This window comes from Dermacentor silvarum, chromosome 3, assembly GCF_013339745.2.
Source record: "Dermacentor silvarum isolate Dsil-2018 chromosome 3, BIME_Dsil_1.4, whole genome shotgun sequence".
Classification (NCBI taxonomy): Eukaryota; Metazoa; Arthropoda; class Arachnida; order Ixodida; family Ixodidae; genus Dermacentor; species Dermacentor silvarum.
Window position 1 is genome coordinate 140,936,517 of NC_051156.1, and position 14,500 is coordinate 140,951,016.

At 44.2% G+C, this 14,500-nt stretch overlaps 1 protein-coding gene across 2 annotated transcripts in view; it reads right to left on the reverse strand.

The window, feature by feature from the left end:
- Positions 1 to 13,941, reverse strand: part of LOC119445843 (myb-binding protein 1A-like protein) — a 49,237-nt gene extending 35,296 nt beyond the window's left edge. For both annotated transcript variants that reach the window (XM_049663674.1, XM_037710146.2), the window contains exons 1-11: positions 13,699 to 13,941; positions 13,378 to 13,482; positions 13,075 to 13,155; positions 12,063 to 12,233; positions 6,587 to 6,709; positions 6,089 to 6,181; positions 4,983 to 5,088; positions 4,183 to 4,274; positions 2,205 to 2,297; positions 1,474 to 1,553; positions 1,342 to 1,405 (exon numbers count right to left, since the gene is read on the reverse strand). In XM_049663674.1, the coding sequence (XP_049519631.1) occupies positions 1,342 to 1,405; positions 1,474 to 1,553; positions 2,205 to 2,297; positions 4,183 to 4,274; positions 4,983 to 5,088; positions 6,089 to 6,181; positions 6,587 to 6,709; positions 12,063 to 12,233; positions 13,075 to 13,155; positions 13,378 to 13,482; positions 13,699 to 13,857 (1,167 nt within the window). In that variant the 5' untranslated portion in view covers positions 13,858 to 13,941. The remainder of the gene's footprint in view (positions 1 to 1,341; positions 1,406 to 1,473; positions 1,554 to 2,204; positions 2,298 to 4,182; positions 4,275 to 4,982; positions 5,089 to 6,088; positions 6,182 to 6,586; positions 6,710 to 12,062; positions 12,234 to 13,074; positions 13,156 to 13,377; positions 13,483 to 13,698) is intronic.
- Between the last annotated feature and the right edge of the window lie 559 nt (positions 13,942 to 14,500).

Sequence of the window (14,500 nt, forward strand, 5' to 3'; positions counted from 1 at the left end):
AATTTAAACAGCAAATCTGGGAACTTATTTATTTTTGAAAATTATTTTGGCATTTGTTTAACAGAAACAGATGGCTTGTTAGGGCACAAAATCGGAGCTCAAAGTTGCGCCTAAGCTACAATGGCAATGTCAGCCTCATAAATGTCACAGATCTTGCATTCTCGGCACATTAAGTTCCATTTCATGCATGAAAAATTTGCAACAGCTGCCAGTTTGTTTTGCTTACTTTCAAATCCAATGTAATTCACTTTCACTTACAAACAACAAGCCTTGGCCAGACATTGCTACAAGACCATTACAGTAGCCTGTGCAAAAATTCAGGCACTAGTGATTTCACCAGCACCCTTTGGGTAAAGGTGATGTGCAGGGACATTGTGCAATAACCACACAGCACATTCCTTGTCTGGTAGTTCATATTCATTTGAAGCAGACAGAATTCTTGTGCACACAATCGATAGACAATTAGAAACTGCACACAGCACTGCCACAGCTTTTTGCTATGAGTCTGGTTTTCTGTCTTGTGCACTGAACTTCCTCTACTCTGTCAGCTGGTAATCCAAACCTCTTTCGACCGCTTAGTGCTATAGTCTCCGTGGGGAAATTACTATATACTTGTATGTCAGGCAGCTAGCATATTGTGCGCGAAGATTTAAAAAATAGTAATTAAAGTTACATTGTGGATTTTAATGACCCGAAGCTGTGCAATGTGTCATGAGGGACAACATCTTGGGGCTCCGGGTTAATTTTAACCTCCTAGAGTTTGTGAATGTGCACCTAAATCTAAGAACACTAGCGTTTTTGCATTTCGCCCCCATCAATATGCAGCCGGGAATCAAACCCACAACCTTATGCTCAGCAGAACGCCATAGCCATGGAGGCTCTGTGGCAGGCATTTCTTTTGTGAGCTGTGTTGTCATTTCTGTTGTTCCCAAGAGCATGGCCTGCTATCGTGAACTTGTGCCACATGTGAGGTCTGTTCGATTTGCCTGTGCTTCCTGAGCTGATTGAGGAGGTGCTGCACCTCAATATTTGTTTCACCTGATGCAGGCTTTGTAAAGAACGAGTCGCCTTCTCCTGCAGGAAAGGTATTGCAGTGCTGTTTGTTGCATGAGCACAGAACTGGTACTGAACTGCAATGAACTAGTCAATGAATTGCAGGGAAAATCGTTGGTCTCGCAACCACAAAGCACAATTGTCACTGCAAAACATAACTATCGTTGCAAAAACATCAAAGTCCCCGAGTGCAACAAGGTTTTCAGAGGGCTGTCGCGTCAAAACAGAGATTTATGTCGCTGGGGGCCAAAGCATGCAGCATTTTACCGGTGAGAAATTCACACTTACTGTGATCAGCAGGTCGTGGATGACTTTCATTTTTGTGATGTGGTCAAGCAGAATGGTGCCAGGCCTGAAAAACAACAGGTCATCAAAATTTCGTCACTGCCAAAAGTGCACACTGCAGCTTGACACACTTACGGCTGCACAAAGAAGCCCAGGATGGCAACTTGAATTTGTGCATCCTCCGATTTCTTTGCAAACTCGACCAAGAACTGTGCCTGTAGCGAAACAACAGCGACTTTATGAGTTGCATCATGATCAACCTGCAATAACCCACACTTATGAACAAAACTGTATGAAAGTGATATGCCTAAAAAAAAAGTTTGAGACTAAAAAGATCCAAATAGATGCAGGTGTAACCATAAACAGATAGAGTGGCAAGAAAATGTTGGGCATCTTTGCGAGTACATCGCAGCCAAAGACGGCCAGTGGTAATTGGCAAGATTAAAGGTTAGAGATAAGGAAAGAGAACAATATAAATAGGGTATTCAAGTTTATATAAAGCTATGACCACTGCCTATCTATATGTATATACATAGATGACATCATTTTTAGTTCACAAATACTGCTACCTTGGGTTGTAAGATGCCCATTTTCTTAATTCTGTGTGGCACGATGTCAGGTGAACATGCTCATGAAAAGCTGAGTGCTTCTGTATTAACATTTTCATGCATATGAATCAATTGTAATGCCTCCCGAGGAATATTATGGGTTGATTTGCCCATACTGACAGCCCATGATGACATTATTCCAACGCCTCCATACAGTGTATATTTTGAGTTTTTCTAATATTGCAAACACGAACTCTGAACGAAACAATAGTTCATCTGATATGGCACATTCAGGAAGGAACAGCAGGAGCAACTTACCAGATTGCAGCTTATGGAATGCAAAACATGCCAGTTATTGGACAGGGCATGAATTGCCTGTTTCCTCAACTCTAGAGACAGGACTATTTCCACCTGACAAGCAGAAAAAAGAGGTGGAACATTAGCTACTTAATAAAAAGACATCACAATGAAACCACCTGAAGCATTACAAAAAAAAAAAAGAAAAACTTTACTTGTTGTTTGGCAAGACGAATATTTGAAATCATTCCATGGCACTGTACATCATATATTCTCAACAATTATTTTTACAATCCTAACAAAACCTAACCAGTTATTGTAAGACACTCTTTGTATGCATTGAAGTTATAGTAACTTTCTTCCTTGTTCATCAAGTCGTCGTAGGATTGGCAACATCTTGCCAAGTAAACACCCACCCCAGCTGGGTGCCAAGCCAGAAGTTACTTATATGTATGCCCATTTTTTTGTCTACTGGATACCTGGCAGTGCCAAGTCGAGCTAACTACTTCACGCCACCACGGAAGACATTTAAACTTCTAGGCTTCCGAGTTCCGTCCTGCCTTGGCCATGAAAGCTGTCATTGTATGCTACACACGTATGTCAATTAGACATGTCGAGATGCACTCATGAAGCACTATAATTTCACAGCACACAGGAACCAAGGAACGCTCATTTTCCTTGCAATCAAAGTGCACATGATGTCATGCTACAGGCACACAACCCTCAGCTTCGACAGCGCCACGAGTGCAACATCCGCCACCTTTGTTAGGACAATTTTAACCTCTTAAAGAACTTTTCCTTTCTTTTCTTTTTTAACAAATTAAAACGCCTAATTTTCTTTCATGACCTAAAATGCTTCAAAAACAAGCTTATAACACAAAAGGTATCTGGAAACCTTGTATGGCAAAAAGAAATAATGGTTTATACAAGGCCAAGTGCTCTGATCAACTAAGATGAAAACCAGCAAAAGAAACTTCTACACAAGAAGCAAGGAGTACACAGGACTGGAGTTGTTAGTTCATCATGTGTCCTGTGTACTCCTTGTATCTTGCGCATGCATCTTTTGTCTTGTCTACCAGCATAATGACTTTCACTTGGCTGCATTGCTCACAGCTATCCGTGTGGGTGCACTCTGTGCCTGCCTTGGCCTGACACAGACATCAAATTATGAATGTGATTAGCATTATTTGCCTACTTAAATAAACGTGACTCCAGGAATACGGTGCACCACTATATTGCTCGAATGCTAATAGCTCAACCGTAGACAGTAATCGTCAGATGAGTTCTGCCATAAGCTCTCCCTCCTGATATCTTTCTAGCCGTATTTGCAAACTTCCATGGCCTTTTTTATCGACTATTAACACCAGCGTTGACAAGGAATGGCAAGCCTAAAAGGAAAGAAATCAACAAGCAAGGGCAACATCCAAATCTCATTTGCGCTAGCATGACTATAGGCAGAGCTAGTTAGTAGCACTGAGGAGTACTGAGAAACCAAACCATTAATGTAAAAGAGATGTACCACGAAACATCTTGTTAAGTAAAGCCAGATGCAAATTATCAAAAGGGCAAGCCAGTCCAGTCAGCTTGTCCTTGCCCCAATTTGAATTTGGCCTTAATTAGTTCAAATGTATATACACTGACTTTTCTAACAATATATTTTGCTTAGGTACAGAATATCTATTCTCTATATATGTACTGTAACTATAAAGAACGATACAGCGATGAAAAGGTGTAAATTCACCACGTCACATTCATTCTGCAACATTATGAGTGACGGACTGTGACTGACGATGAGTGTGCTGTGCTCTCTCTCCCTACTGCCCATCTTTTATTCCCCCTCATCCCACTCCCATGTGTAGGGTAGCAAACCGGTTGTGCTGAACTGGTTAACCTCCCTGCCTTTCCTTCTCCACTCTTTCCTTCCATGAAGCAGCAAGTTGCAGCACCATAATAAAAGCTTCCTAAGACCCCACAATACTTTGCCACAAATGCCTTGGACCTTATCTGGGGTAGTAAGCTGAGGCAGGCACCACTTGACAAGCTGCACAGCCAGGAAGATCTGCTCCTCCCGACGTGAGGTAAGGAGGCCCTCTGAAAGAACACAGGGACATGACTGAAGCTCTAGAAAGCAACTATAGGCACCGAGAAACGCCACTGACAGTTTGAATGTTTGCCATCTTTACAGCGTCACGAGGCACATGCATTTGACTTGATTCGCCATCTTTACAGCGTCACAAGGCACATGCATTTGACTTGATTCATCACATTAGGCAGCATCTTTTACACTGAAGTAGACAGGCACTAGCGTTTTAGAAGGGAGTTTTTGCCAAGCTTTCAGAGGGGTGCAGAGTGCTTGAACAGGCCATTGATTGATTATGCAAGGACACCCAGGAGCCACTGCTTAATTCATTGCATGCACATATTTTTACTCCTTCTTTATAGTGAAGTCATTAGTACACTCAACAAGGATTAACTACCAGGTGTCTGATAATCCTCTATTACAAAAGCCAACACTTTCATTAGGCATACTATGTAGTAGGCATAATAGCTGCCACCACCAATTTTCTAGAGCTCACTATGTACATGAACTTCAATTACACGAATAAGCATTAACTACCAACAAGTAGCGCCGAGTTAATGATCTTAACAGAAAAAAAAAAAGGTTCTCAAGGAAAGGCAGTGTCCCAGTACAATTTTAACCTCAACATTCTACCATTATGTTGTTACAGTAACCTTAAACCATGTGTGGCAGCTTGTTAATGTTGTCCAATTAAAAGCAGCCAAGAAACTGTGTCTCACCATCCACAAGGCTTTTCCAGAACTTCTTGAAGCCTTTTGTGGTTATGACAGCTTGCAGGATCAATGGGCAGACAGGATGAACATTAGGATGGACAACCGTTGATTTCTGCATTCCCAAAAGCGAATATGCGCAGTTCACAATTATACTTGGACATGTGTGAATACACTTATTTATGCACAAGTCTTCGCCTACTCAGCCTGGGTTATACACTGCACCCCAATAGGCGCAGTTTTGGAAACACATGTAACTGCCATGAGTGCGCAGGCTGAAAGGTGGACTGGTTGGCTATGTAAATCAGTAGACGTGTTCTCCCTGCGGAGCAAGATAGGGCCATAGGAGTAGCTGACAGGGGAAATGCTGGAGTACAACTTTACTAGCCAATGTTCTGCCCTCTCAACTTGATGTCCCCACAATTACAGCTGGTTATCGTGGGGACATCAGGTTTTTCTAGCAAATACTCTGAAGTTCGACGTTTGCTTGGAAATTTCACAAGCTGTGTGCAGCAGAGCCAAAGCTACGTGGCGTGCCGAGGCAGTTCCACCCCAAAGCCTATTGTCGTTTTCTTCAGCCAGGCCTCCGTAGAATGTCACGGTGAATTATACTACTCAGAGTTGGGCGCGCTCGTTGGGCGGTTGTTTGAGAGCCGTGTAGTCTACTGTGCTGCACGCAGCTTGTGAAATGAGGTCACTGGAGTTCACTTAAGCCAACCATATCTAACTTCGTTGTTCCGAGGCAGGTAGCTAGCGTGTGTGCACCGCAAACTCCGTGCAGCTTGAAAAAGGTTGGTGAGTGGTTTTGGAATTCGGGGAGACATCAGGTTTAACCTGATTCTCCTGAAACATGTTCGGGGTGTAAAAATCGGATGTTCCTAATTTATGCACGCGCGCACCCGCCGTCTCCTGTCACAGTATGAACACCTAGATGCTAAAAAATTGTACTGACATGCCTCTAAAGCTATTTCGGACGTGGCTGTGGCGATTTGAGCCCTTGAGAGCCCTTAAAGGCATACATTAATTTTTTATAGAACTAGCATGATGCAGCTGCCATTGTCAAGTTAAGGTGACCTGCCTCACAGCAGTAGTTTCAGATAATTCACGTAGCTTACCTGAAGTATCTGCACAATGTGTGCGAAGTTTGCCTTGTCCAGAATACTATCGCAACCCCAATTATCTTGGAGAAAAGCTCCATCCACCATTCCCTGCAATGAAAAGTAGAAAATAGAATGTCAAGGGCGGCATCACTAAGCACTCCTACAGTGAAAAAGCCGTTGTGGTGCCGGCCAGGGCACAGTTACCCTTAATACAATGTGGAACTTTTTGTGGCTACTTTCCTGATAATCCTTAGGCTGCATGCAACACCGTCAGATGTGTTTTGCAATATTAAAGCACATGGTTCTACATTTGAACGGCGCTGCCATTAACATACCCTGGCTTAAATTTCTGCAGAATGGTGTACAAATGACAGGCTATGCATGTTACAAATTCTTAACCCATACTCCACCACTCTGACTCATGTTTATGTGAAATCCCTGTCGAATAACTTTAAACTACAACATTAAAACCACGTTGCAGTGAAATGTGATAAGTTATGTTACAGGGCTCACTGGGAATCTGGATGCTGCTTGGACCAGAACATAGAGCTTGAGCGGCGTACAGTCCTCCCACCCACAGGACAACATTTCCTGCAACTCAGGCCACACCTTCTTCTTGAACTTCTTTTCATTCACCTGGAACACAAAACAGTGATAGGTGTAACTAAGGGTTACATTTTTTTTCAGCACCTATGGCGATAGATCAGCAGGTGATAGGCTCATCAGAAAGAAAAAGCTAAGCCACAATTCAGTCTTATGAAATTGGCCTTCTGGAACAGGAATGCAGGGACAAATTTCTGTGAAAGCATAGTATTTCCAGACTTTCATGAAAGGAGTTTTAAGAAAATAGAAAATAAAGGACATTGACTGCTGTAGTTTATACAAACAACACTGGATGGCCACTGTTAACCCTTTAATGACGAGACATATAAAAACCCAGAAAAAAATATTTATTTTCTATCTAAATCTGCAAAGCACATCAAGAATAAGCATAATCAACAAAAAGAAAGAATATTTTGCGGAATTCTTTTCAGCAATATGAGAGAAACCCCAGGAAGAAAACTGGAAGTGGACGTCACCCCAAGCCACCTAAGGCTTTGTTTTTCTTTCTCTTTCTACCCAGCTAGGAAACAGCGTCAGTAGGGATACATCCCCCGACCTCACCCTAACTCACTGCATCACTCAGGCGACATGGCAAAACATCTAAAACAACTTAGGAAGCGACCATTACATCCTCGAACTCTGCGTAAATTTCAAGCACAGACCGTTGGCCACGAAACCACTAAGGCTTACCAACTGGACGGAATTCAGAAAATCTCGCTCCAACACCAACGAAGAAGACATTACCGACATAGAGCAATGGGCGAACGCTTTACAAACAGATGTAGAGGGCCATACCACCACTCTCCCGTTAGATACACCCTTGGCAACAATTGATTCGAAGCTCCTACACATGTGGGAAGCGAAGAAAGCCTTACCCAGGAAATGGCTAACAGCCCGTTACAATCACAAACTCCGAATCAGAATCGCCAAATTAGACTCTCAGATTGAACAATACGCTATCAAATTGGCGGCACAACAATGGACTCAGGTTTGCGAAGGAGCGCATGGTCACCTTAACACTAAAAAGACCTGGCAATTGCTCCGGCACCTGCTCGACCCCACCACGTCTAGGACGCATAATAACCACCAGATCAATAAACTGCTACATGAACATGCAGCGGACCTGCCGACAATGTTCAGTAACCTGGCTTCCAAACATATGCCCCCTCCTACACAAATCCCCATGCCCGACTATACTGGTGAAACCAATAAGGAACTTTGCAGCCCCATCACAGAAGCGGAGGTTCGACATGCCCTCAACCAAGTGCAAACCACCACGGCACCAGGTCCAGACTCTGTGACAAATAAGACGCTTTGCAACCTCGATGAGCAATCCATACGCAAACTCACTGAGTATTACAACCACTGTCTCGAAAAGGGCGAGATACCCCAACAATGGAAAGCAGCCAAGGTGATCTTCATTCCCAAGCCGAATAAGCCAATTCACATTGATAACTTCCGTCCCCTCTCTCTCACCTCACGCATAGGGAAGATCTTGGAATACGTAATCCACCTACACCTCTCCAAATACATCGAAGATAATCACTTGTTCTCCCGAAAAATGACTGGCTTTCGCAAGTCTCTTTCTTGCCAGGATGTCATGCTAAGGCTCAAACAAGACATTATCGAACAGAGCGACACACGTGACACAAAAGCGTTGCTCAGCCTCGACCTCAAGGGAGCCTTCCATAATGTGTCCCACTTGGCCATTCTACGCGAACTTACCAGTATAAACTGTGGAGAGCAAATCTACCGCTATATATGCAGCTTCCTCACAAAGCACACTGCTCCAATTAAGCAGCAAACGATCAGGTCAAATACGTTTAGGAAGCATTGGTACGCCCCAAGGGGCAGTACTCTCCCCCTCCTCTTCAATTTGGCTATGCGACCTTTAGCTTTCACTCTCAAGAAGATTCCCGACCTCCGATTCACACTGTACGCGGACGATATTACGCCGTGGATGACCGGAGGTTCGGACGGGCACATCCAAGACACCCTCCAAGCAGCCATTGACCAGATCGAACAAGTAGGTCATGACCTGAATCTTAGGTGCTCCCCCACCAAATCAGAGCTTCTCCTTCTGCCCCCTACGAGACGCTTCAGGACATCGCCCCCGAATATCCAACTCACGGTTGAAGGGCACTCCATACTGTTGAAGGGCACTCCATATGGGGTATGGAGTGCCCTTCAACCGTGAGACAGGATAAGGGTGCCAGGACTTCACCTTCAAGGTAACCGAGCAAATCAGCGTACCTTGCAAGCACTACAAACGACAGTAGATAACACGCTACGCCTCATAGGAAGGATCTCCAATAAACACGAAGGGCTTTGAGAGAAGGAGCTAATTCAGCTCATCCAAGCTTTTGTCCTAAGCAAAATCAACTTCGCGCTACCATATCTCTCACTCTCTAGGAAGGAAGTGGATACTGTAAATTGCTTGATCTGCAAGATACACAAAGTCGCTCTTGGTGTTCCAATTAGAGCATCCACACAAAGGGTGATGGCCACCAGCCACAATTATTACCCTTGAAGAATATCACAGACTCTCCACCACTGAAGCTGGGCGCGAGATCCTGAGACAACTTCACTATGCTCCACCACTCAACGAGAACAAGCAACATCAACTTCCTCTGAACATACACGGCCAATACCACATCCAACCCCTACCCAGAAACATGCACCCCGAATTTCACGTCGAACGCCAGAAACTTCGAGCCAGACGCTACAACGCAGCTATGGAGAGGGAGAAGGAGTCTACTATGTGGACACTGCAGCCTATAACACTAAACATCGTTATGCTCTAGCGGTCGTAGACAAGCAGGGCAACACTGTTCGTTCAGCATCAGTCAAGACCACCTGAGCGGGCGACACAGAAGAGCCCGCCATTGTACTCGCATCGGGGCTACCTGATTGCGATGTCATCATCAGTGACCCGAAGACTGCTATCCGGAACTTCAGTAGCGGCTACATTACCAACCTCGCGCACTCTCTACTTGTCGCTCATCCGCCGAAAAATTACATTACTCTCATCTGGACTCCAGCACATCAAGAACTACCAGGAAACGAAATGGCTCATGCCACTGCTCGAGGATTCACGGACCGAGTCGACGGAAATGCGGGCCTTACTCTAGAATCCAATGACTCCCAACAACACACCAATAAAGACACTCTCATCACATTCCATGAAATTTGCACACATTACAAACACCAACGTCTAACGTATCCACCTCTCTCTGTGTCGAGCACACGCCAGAGAGAAATAGTGTGGTGCCAACTACAAACTCGCACTTTTCTTACCCCACGCACTTTGCACTTATTCTTTCCCGACACATACCCGACACCCAAGTGTCGCTTCTGCCCTGTCCAGACAGCAGATCTGTCCCATACCATGGAAATGCCCCATCAAATATCCACCACACCGTCAAATATCCCCCCCCCCCGCAACCTCAAACAATTAATTAGTAGCGAGGAGCTGTGGGAGACTGCCCTGCGCAGCTCCGATCCCCCCCTGCAGGACCGAGTCCTGAGGTGGGCTGAGGAGGTAGCGGAGGCCTACCACGACTGGTAGCCGGACGTCTGGCAACAGAAGGTGCTGAGACTGGAGCACACAGACCTCCCTCTCTCCTTTCTTAAAAATAAAAATAAAGGTTTATTCATTCATTCATTTGTATAGACAGCTCTCATCATATGTGAACCATAGATATACATTTCATTTGCTTTACATCACATGTGTGACACCATTGTAGCTGGATATCTTGCATTGGCCTGTCTCCTCTGACCTTGCTTTCAAAAGACAGTAAGTCACGTGCCAAACTTCTTCTTCCTCGTCCATGTTTCTGCTCTAAACCAACAAGTGACGCTTGCTGCCTGTCATTCAGTGTTGGCCAAAAACATTTAGCCGGAAACTTCGTACTCAATACTGAAACTCGCAAAAGAGAGAGAGAGAGTCAACTTTGTTGAGAACCAGCAGTTTAGTCGGCTGGGCCTAGGCCTCCCACGATGGGACATCGAGGTCTTGCCTCTTCACCGCTTCGTAGGCCTGCTGGGTAGCCCAGAGTTGGTTGTAGATGAAACTCGCAAAAAAAAAAAATTTTTCTGGTATGTTGCCTGTAGGCAACACTCGTCAATAAAGGGTTAAGTTGGTACAAACAAACATCATCAGTTCAGCATTTCACAGTTGCATGTGCTTGATCGACTGACCAAGTCAATTGATCAAGGTCAGTTGAGCCTGCAGTCGTTACACAAGGTTCGGTGACAAACGGAACAAGTGCCGAGTCACACACTGTTGCATTTCAATACACCAAATATGTGAAAGAAATTAAAAATAGTTTGATATAACATCGATATCCTACATGTCCAAATTAAGAAACTTACAAAGGTAAAAGCAGGTTATTTTTGTGAACAACAGTTTAGCAAAGCTGTTTTCATACAAGGATTAGAAAGCAAGGTAGTTAGGTGATCCTATACTTGTTTTTGTTTGCAGAGTTTGTTACAGCATGTCCCTTGAGAGCACTCAGCAATTTGTAGTATGCTGACATGAATTGAATTGAATACTGGGTTTTACATGCCGAAACCACGATCTGATTATGAGGCACATCGTGGTGGGGGACTCCGGATGAATTTTGACCACCAGGGGATCTTTGACGTGCCTCCAATGCACAGGACAGGAGCGTTTTTGTATTTCACCCCCATCGAAATGCAGCAGCCGCGGCCGGGATTTGATCCCGAGACCTCGTGCTTAGCAGCGCAATTGCCACTAAGCCACCACAGCAGGTAAGCACTGACATCAAACTGATCGTAGAGTTACCAGGAAATCAAAGAGGGAACTGCACCAAGCTGTCCTATTTGAAATTCTGCCTCAAGAAGGCAACATTGTCACAGATGTCATTAATTATGAACAAGCAATGACATCTGCAACAATTCTGCCTTCTCGAGGTCCAGAATTAAGCAGAAAGTAGGCACGAATGCTGTCGAGAACATGAGTGGCTCAAACAGTCCTTAGTCACACTTCACCATGCAAGACCCTGTTTGTGCCATCGGTGTAATGTCCAGTCACGACAAGTACAGTACAAGTAGGTGAACATTGATGATGAACCGACTAGTCCAAATCTTTCTTTTAAAGTTATATCCACACCCTGCTGAACTAGACTTTAGAAAAACACAGCTTCCTGGGTAGTTTTGACATACAGCAAGCCTAATATATCATGGATGCCTTACCTTAATGTTTGAGATTATATAAAATGTTCTCATCTTTGTATGTTAAAACCCTGCGACTTCTTAAACCTCAACGTAAGGCAAAATTTAGAATGTAGAGGTTCAACAGTAGCACGAAAACATTGAGGAAGAAACAAGTACAACTGTTTAAACAAAAAGTTGAAATTAGCACCTGGTTAAGAAGTTCCTTAAAGATGTCGCATGCCATGAGCTGGAGGTGACTGTAGCGTGTGCCAAGTTCCAGCACTTCCTTTGCAACACTGCCCGCTGTTTCGACTGCCTTCCCAGAACGGACGAGGGCGGCAAGTGCAAGGCAGCGTCCTAGGATAACATGGTTTTTATCCTAGAAAAAATCATAGACATGGACACACGCTCACAACATTAAAACATTTCAGAAGCCTTCCAAACACTTGGGGCAAACTGACTTCAAATGCTTGTGTCTCCTGCAAACTGAGATGGAGCTTTTTTTCTTTTTCTTTTTTTTATAGGTGCGTTATATACACAACTAGCAGACGTAGCCTTTGTGAGTGTTGCTATGCTTTCTGCAACGTTTAAAGAAGAATGCAATTCTCGATCTTTACGCCACATGAATCGCAAGTTATTGCAGGTGAGTAAATTTTAGGTGGCCATGTGTTTGGCAGTCTGGGCAGAGCTAGCCTACCTATTCTCTCCCCCTTCTTCCCCTACGTTGCATCACATATCTACCACATCTTCTACTTAATATACTGAAATACTAATAATTATACCATTCAGCTGCTCTCATAGCAGTTTTCTAGAGTTTGAATTCTGTCGCATTCAACACGCAAGTTCAAAATTGCAACCTTAATTACTTCTTTCCCACAGAAGAGTATAGGTGCCTTTTGCACTTTTGAGCACAGTAATATTTTTCAGTGCACATATGCATTCCCCTTTCTGCCAAGGTAGCATTGCTAGGCCTTAAGATTTACATAATCAGAGCAGCAATAAGTTAACGTTTAATCACAAGCACATTTTTCATTTATCCACACATTGCATCCAAATTATTAAAAATACCTGCACAACACTGAGCTGAAACTAAATAGCACTTCTCAATGCAACTTGAGCCTTGTATAAAAATTGTTGGTCGAGTACTTAACAAACAAATGTAGCTGGTGGCCAGTGTTGTACAATAGTGTCTGCATTATATAAAAATGCTGAAGTCATACCTCCTTTGTGTCCTCAGGAAGATTTTTGAGAATGAAGCCTTGAACTTGTTCCGCACTGACATCGGGGAACGTCCTAAGAACCTAGCGACGACAAAAGATGAACAAAACGTTGCAAAATAGACAGAACACCGAAACTAATTGCATCACACCGATCGAGGCATTTGATTCTTTCTTTCTTCAAAAGACACTACGTAACACGAAATCTGGCGTGCCATAACACGAACGCCCACCAAACTTAATAGTGCGAACGAATATCGGTGCTGTTTGTCGCGCGGTTTCCTTACGGATTTAGTGCCACCTTACCTCCACAAGTGTTGCGGCAAATCCAACACGGGCGCACTTTCGTGTCGATGGAAGGCCCTTGATCAGTCGCTCGATCGTGTACTGCAGCTTATTGGAAGTGTCAGACTGAAAAAAAGAAAGCGCAATGGCCCTCTATGAATGCTTGTCAAGCTGGGCAAATCTAAAACGTCTAGTGCCATCATTCTCGGGGAGCCAACAAAAGCGCGATCAACCGGCCGTGATTTCTTTTCTTTTGATCGAGATCACCAAAGAGAGACGCAGGGTTTCTTTTGTCACGAACTCATGCCACACTTTCAAGAAGCGAAAAAAGCGAAGCCGTACCTCTTCCGATGACTTCACCAGCTCCTTGATGACGGTTTCAGCACCACTAACACGATATTCCAATTTTGTATCGGCTAGCTTGTAGAAAGCGTCAAGGAAGCGACTCTTACGCTGCTTTTCAGCGCTGTTCTCAACAGCTTCAGTATCATTACCGTGCATTTCACAGCCGTTAAACAAGCCGTTAACAGTAAACACGTGCAGCTGTCTGTCTGTCTGCTAGCGTAGTGTTTTTGTCCAGGCAGAGGGCTCCGCAGTCGCTGCACATGCGCCAGCTGAAAAATATTTCGCTCAGAAAGAGTTCTTCGAACAACAAATAATTCTTAACGTGTTTTTTTTTTTTGTAACCTAATTGATGCTTAATGACTTTTGGAGTTCTTTTTTTTTTTTTTTTTTGAAAAAATGTTACTCTCAAACCTGGACGTTCACAGATCTCTCAGCGGCGCGAATTTCGAGCGCTTTGCGTTGCGATGGTTCTCTTTTTGTGTTTTTTTCGCCGATGATATGGCACGAAGACACTCGCTGCCAGTCGTGTAATGGTAATTGACAGAGAAGTCGGCTACTCTGCACATATATCTTCTTTCTGGGATTTTACATACCAAAGCAACTTTGATTATGAGGCACGCCGTAGTGGCGTCACAGAACGCCCAAACAAACTGGCGTTGTGTGTGTGCGCGTGCGTGCGTGCGTAGCGTGCGTGCGTGCGTGCGTGTGTGTGTGTGTGTGTGGTGTGTGTGTGTGTGTGTGTGTGTGTGTGTGTGTGGTGTGTGTGTGTGTGTGTGTGTGTGGTGTGTGTGTGTGTGTT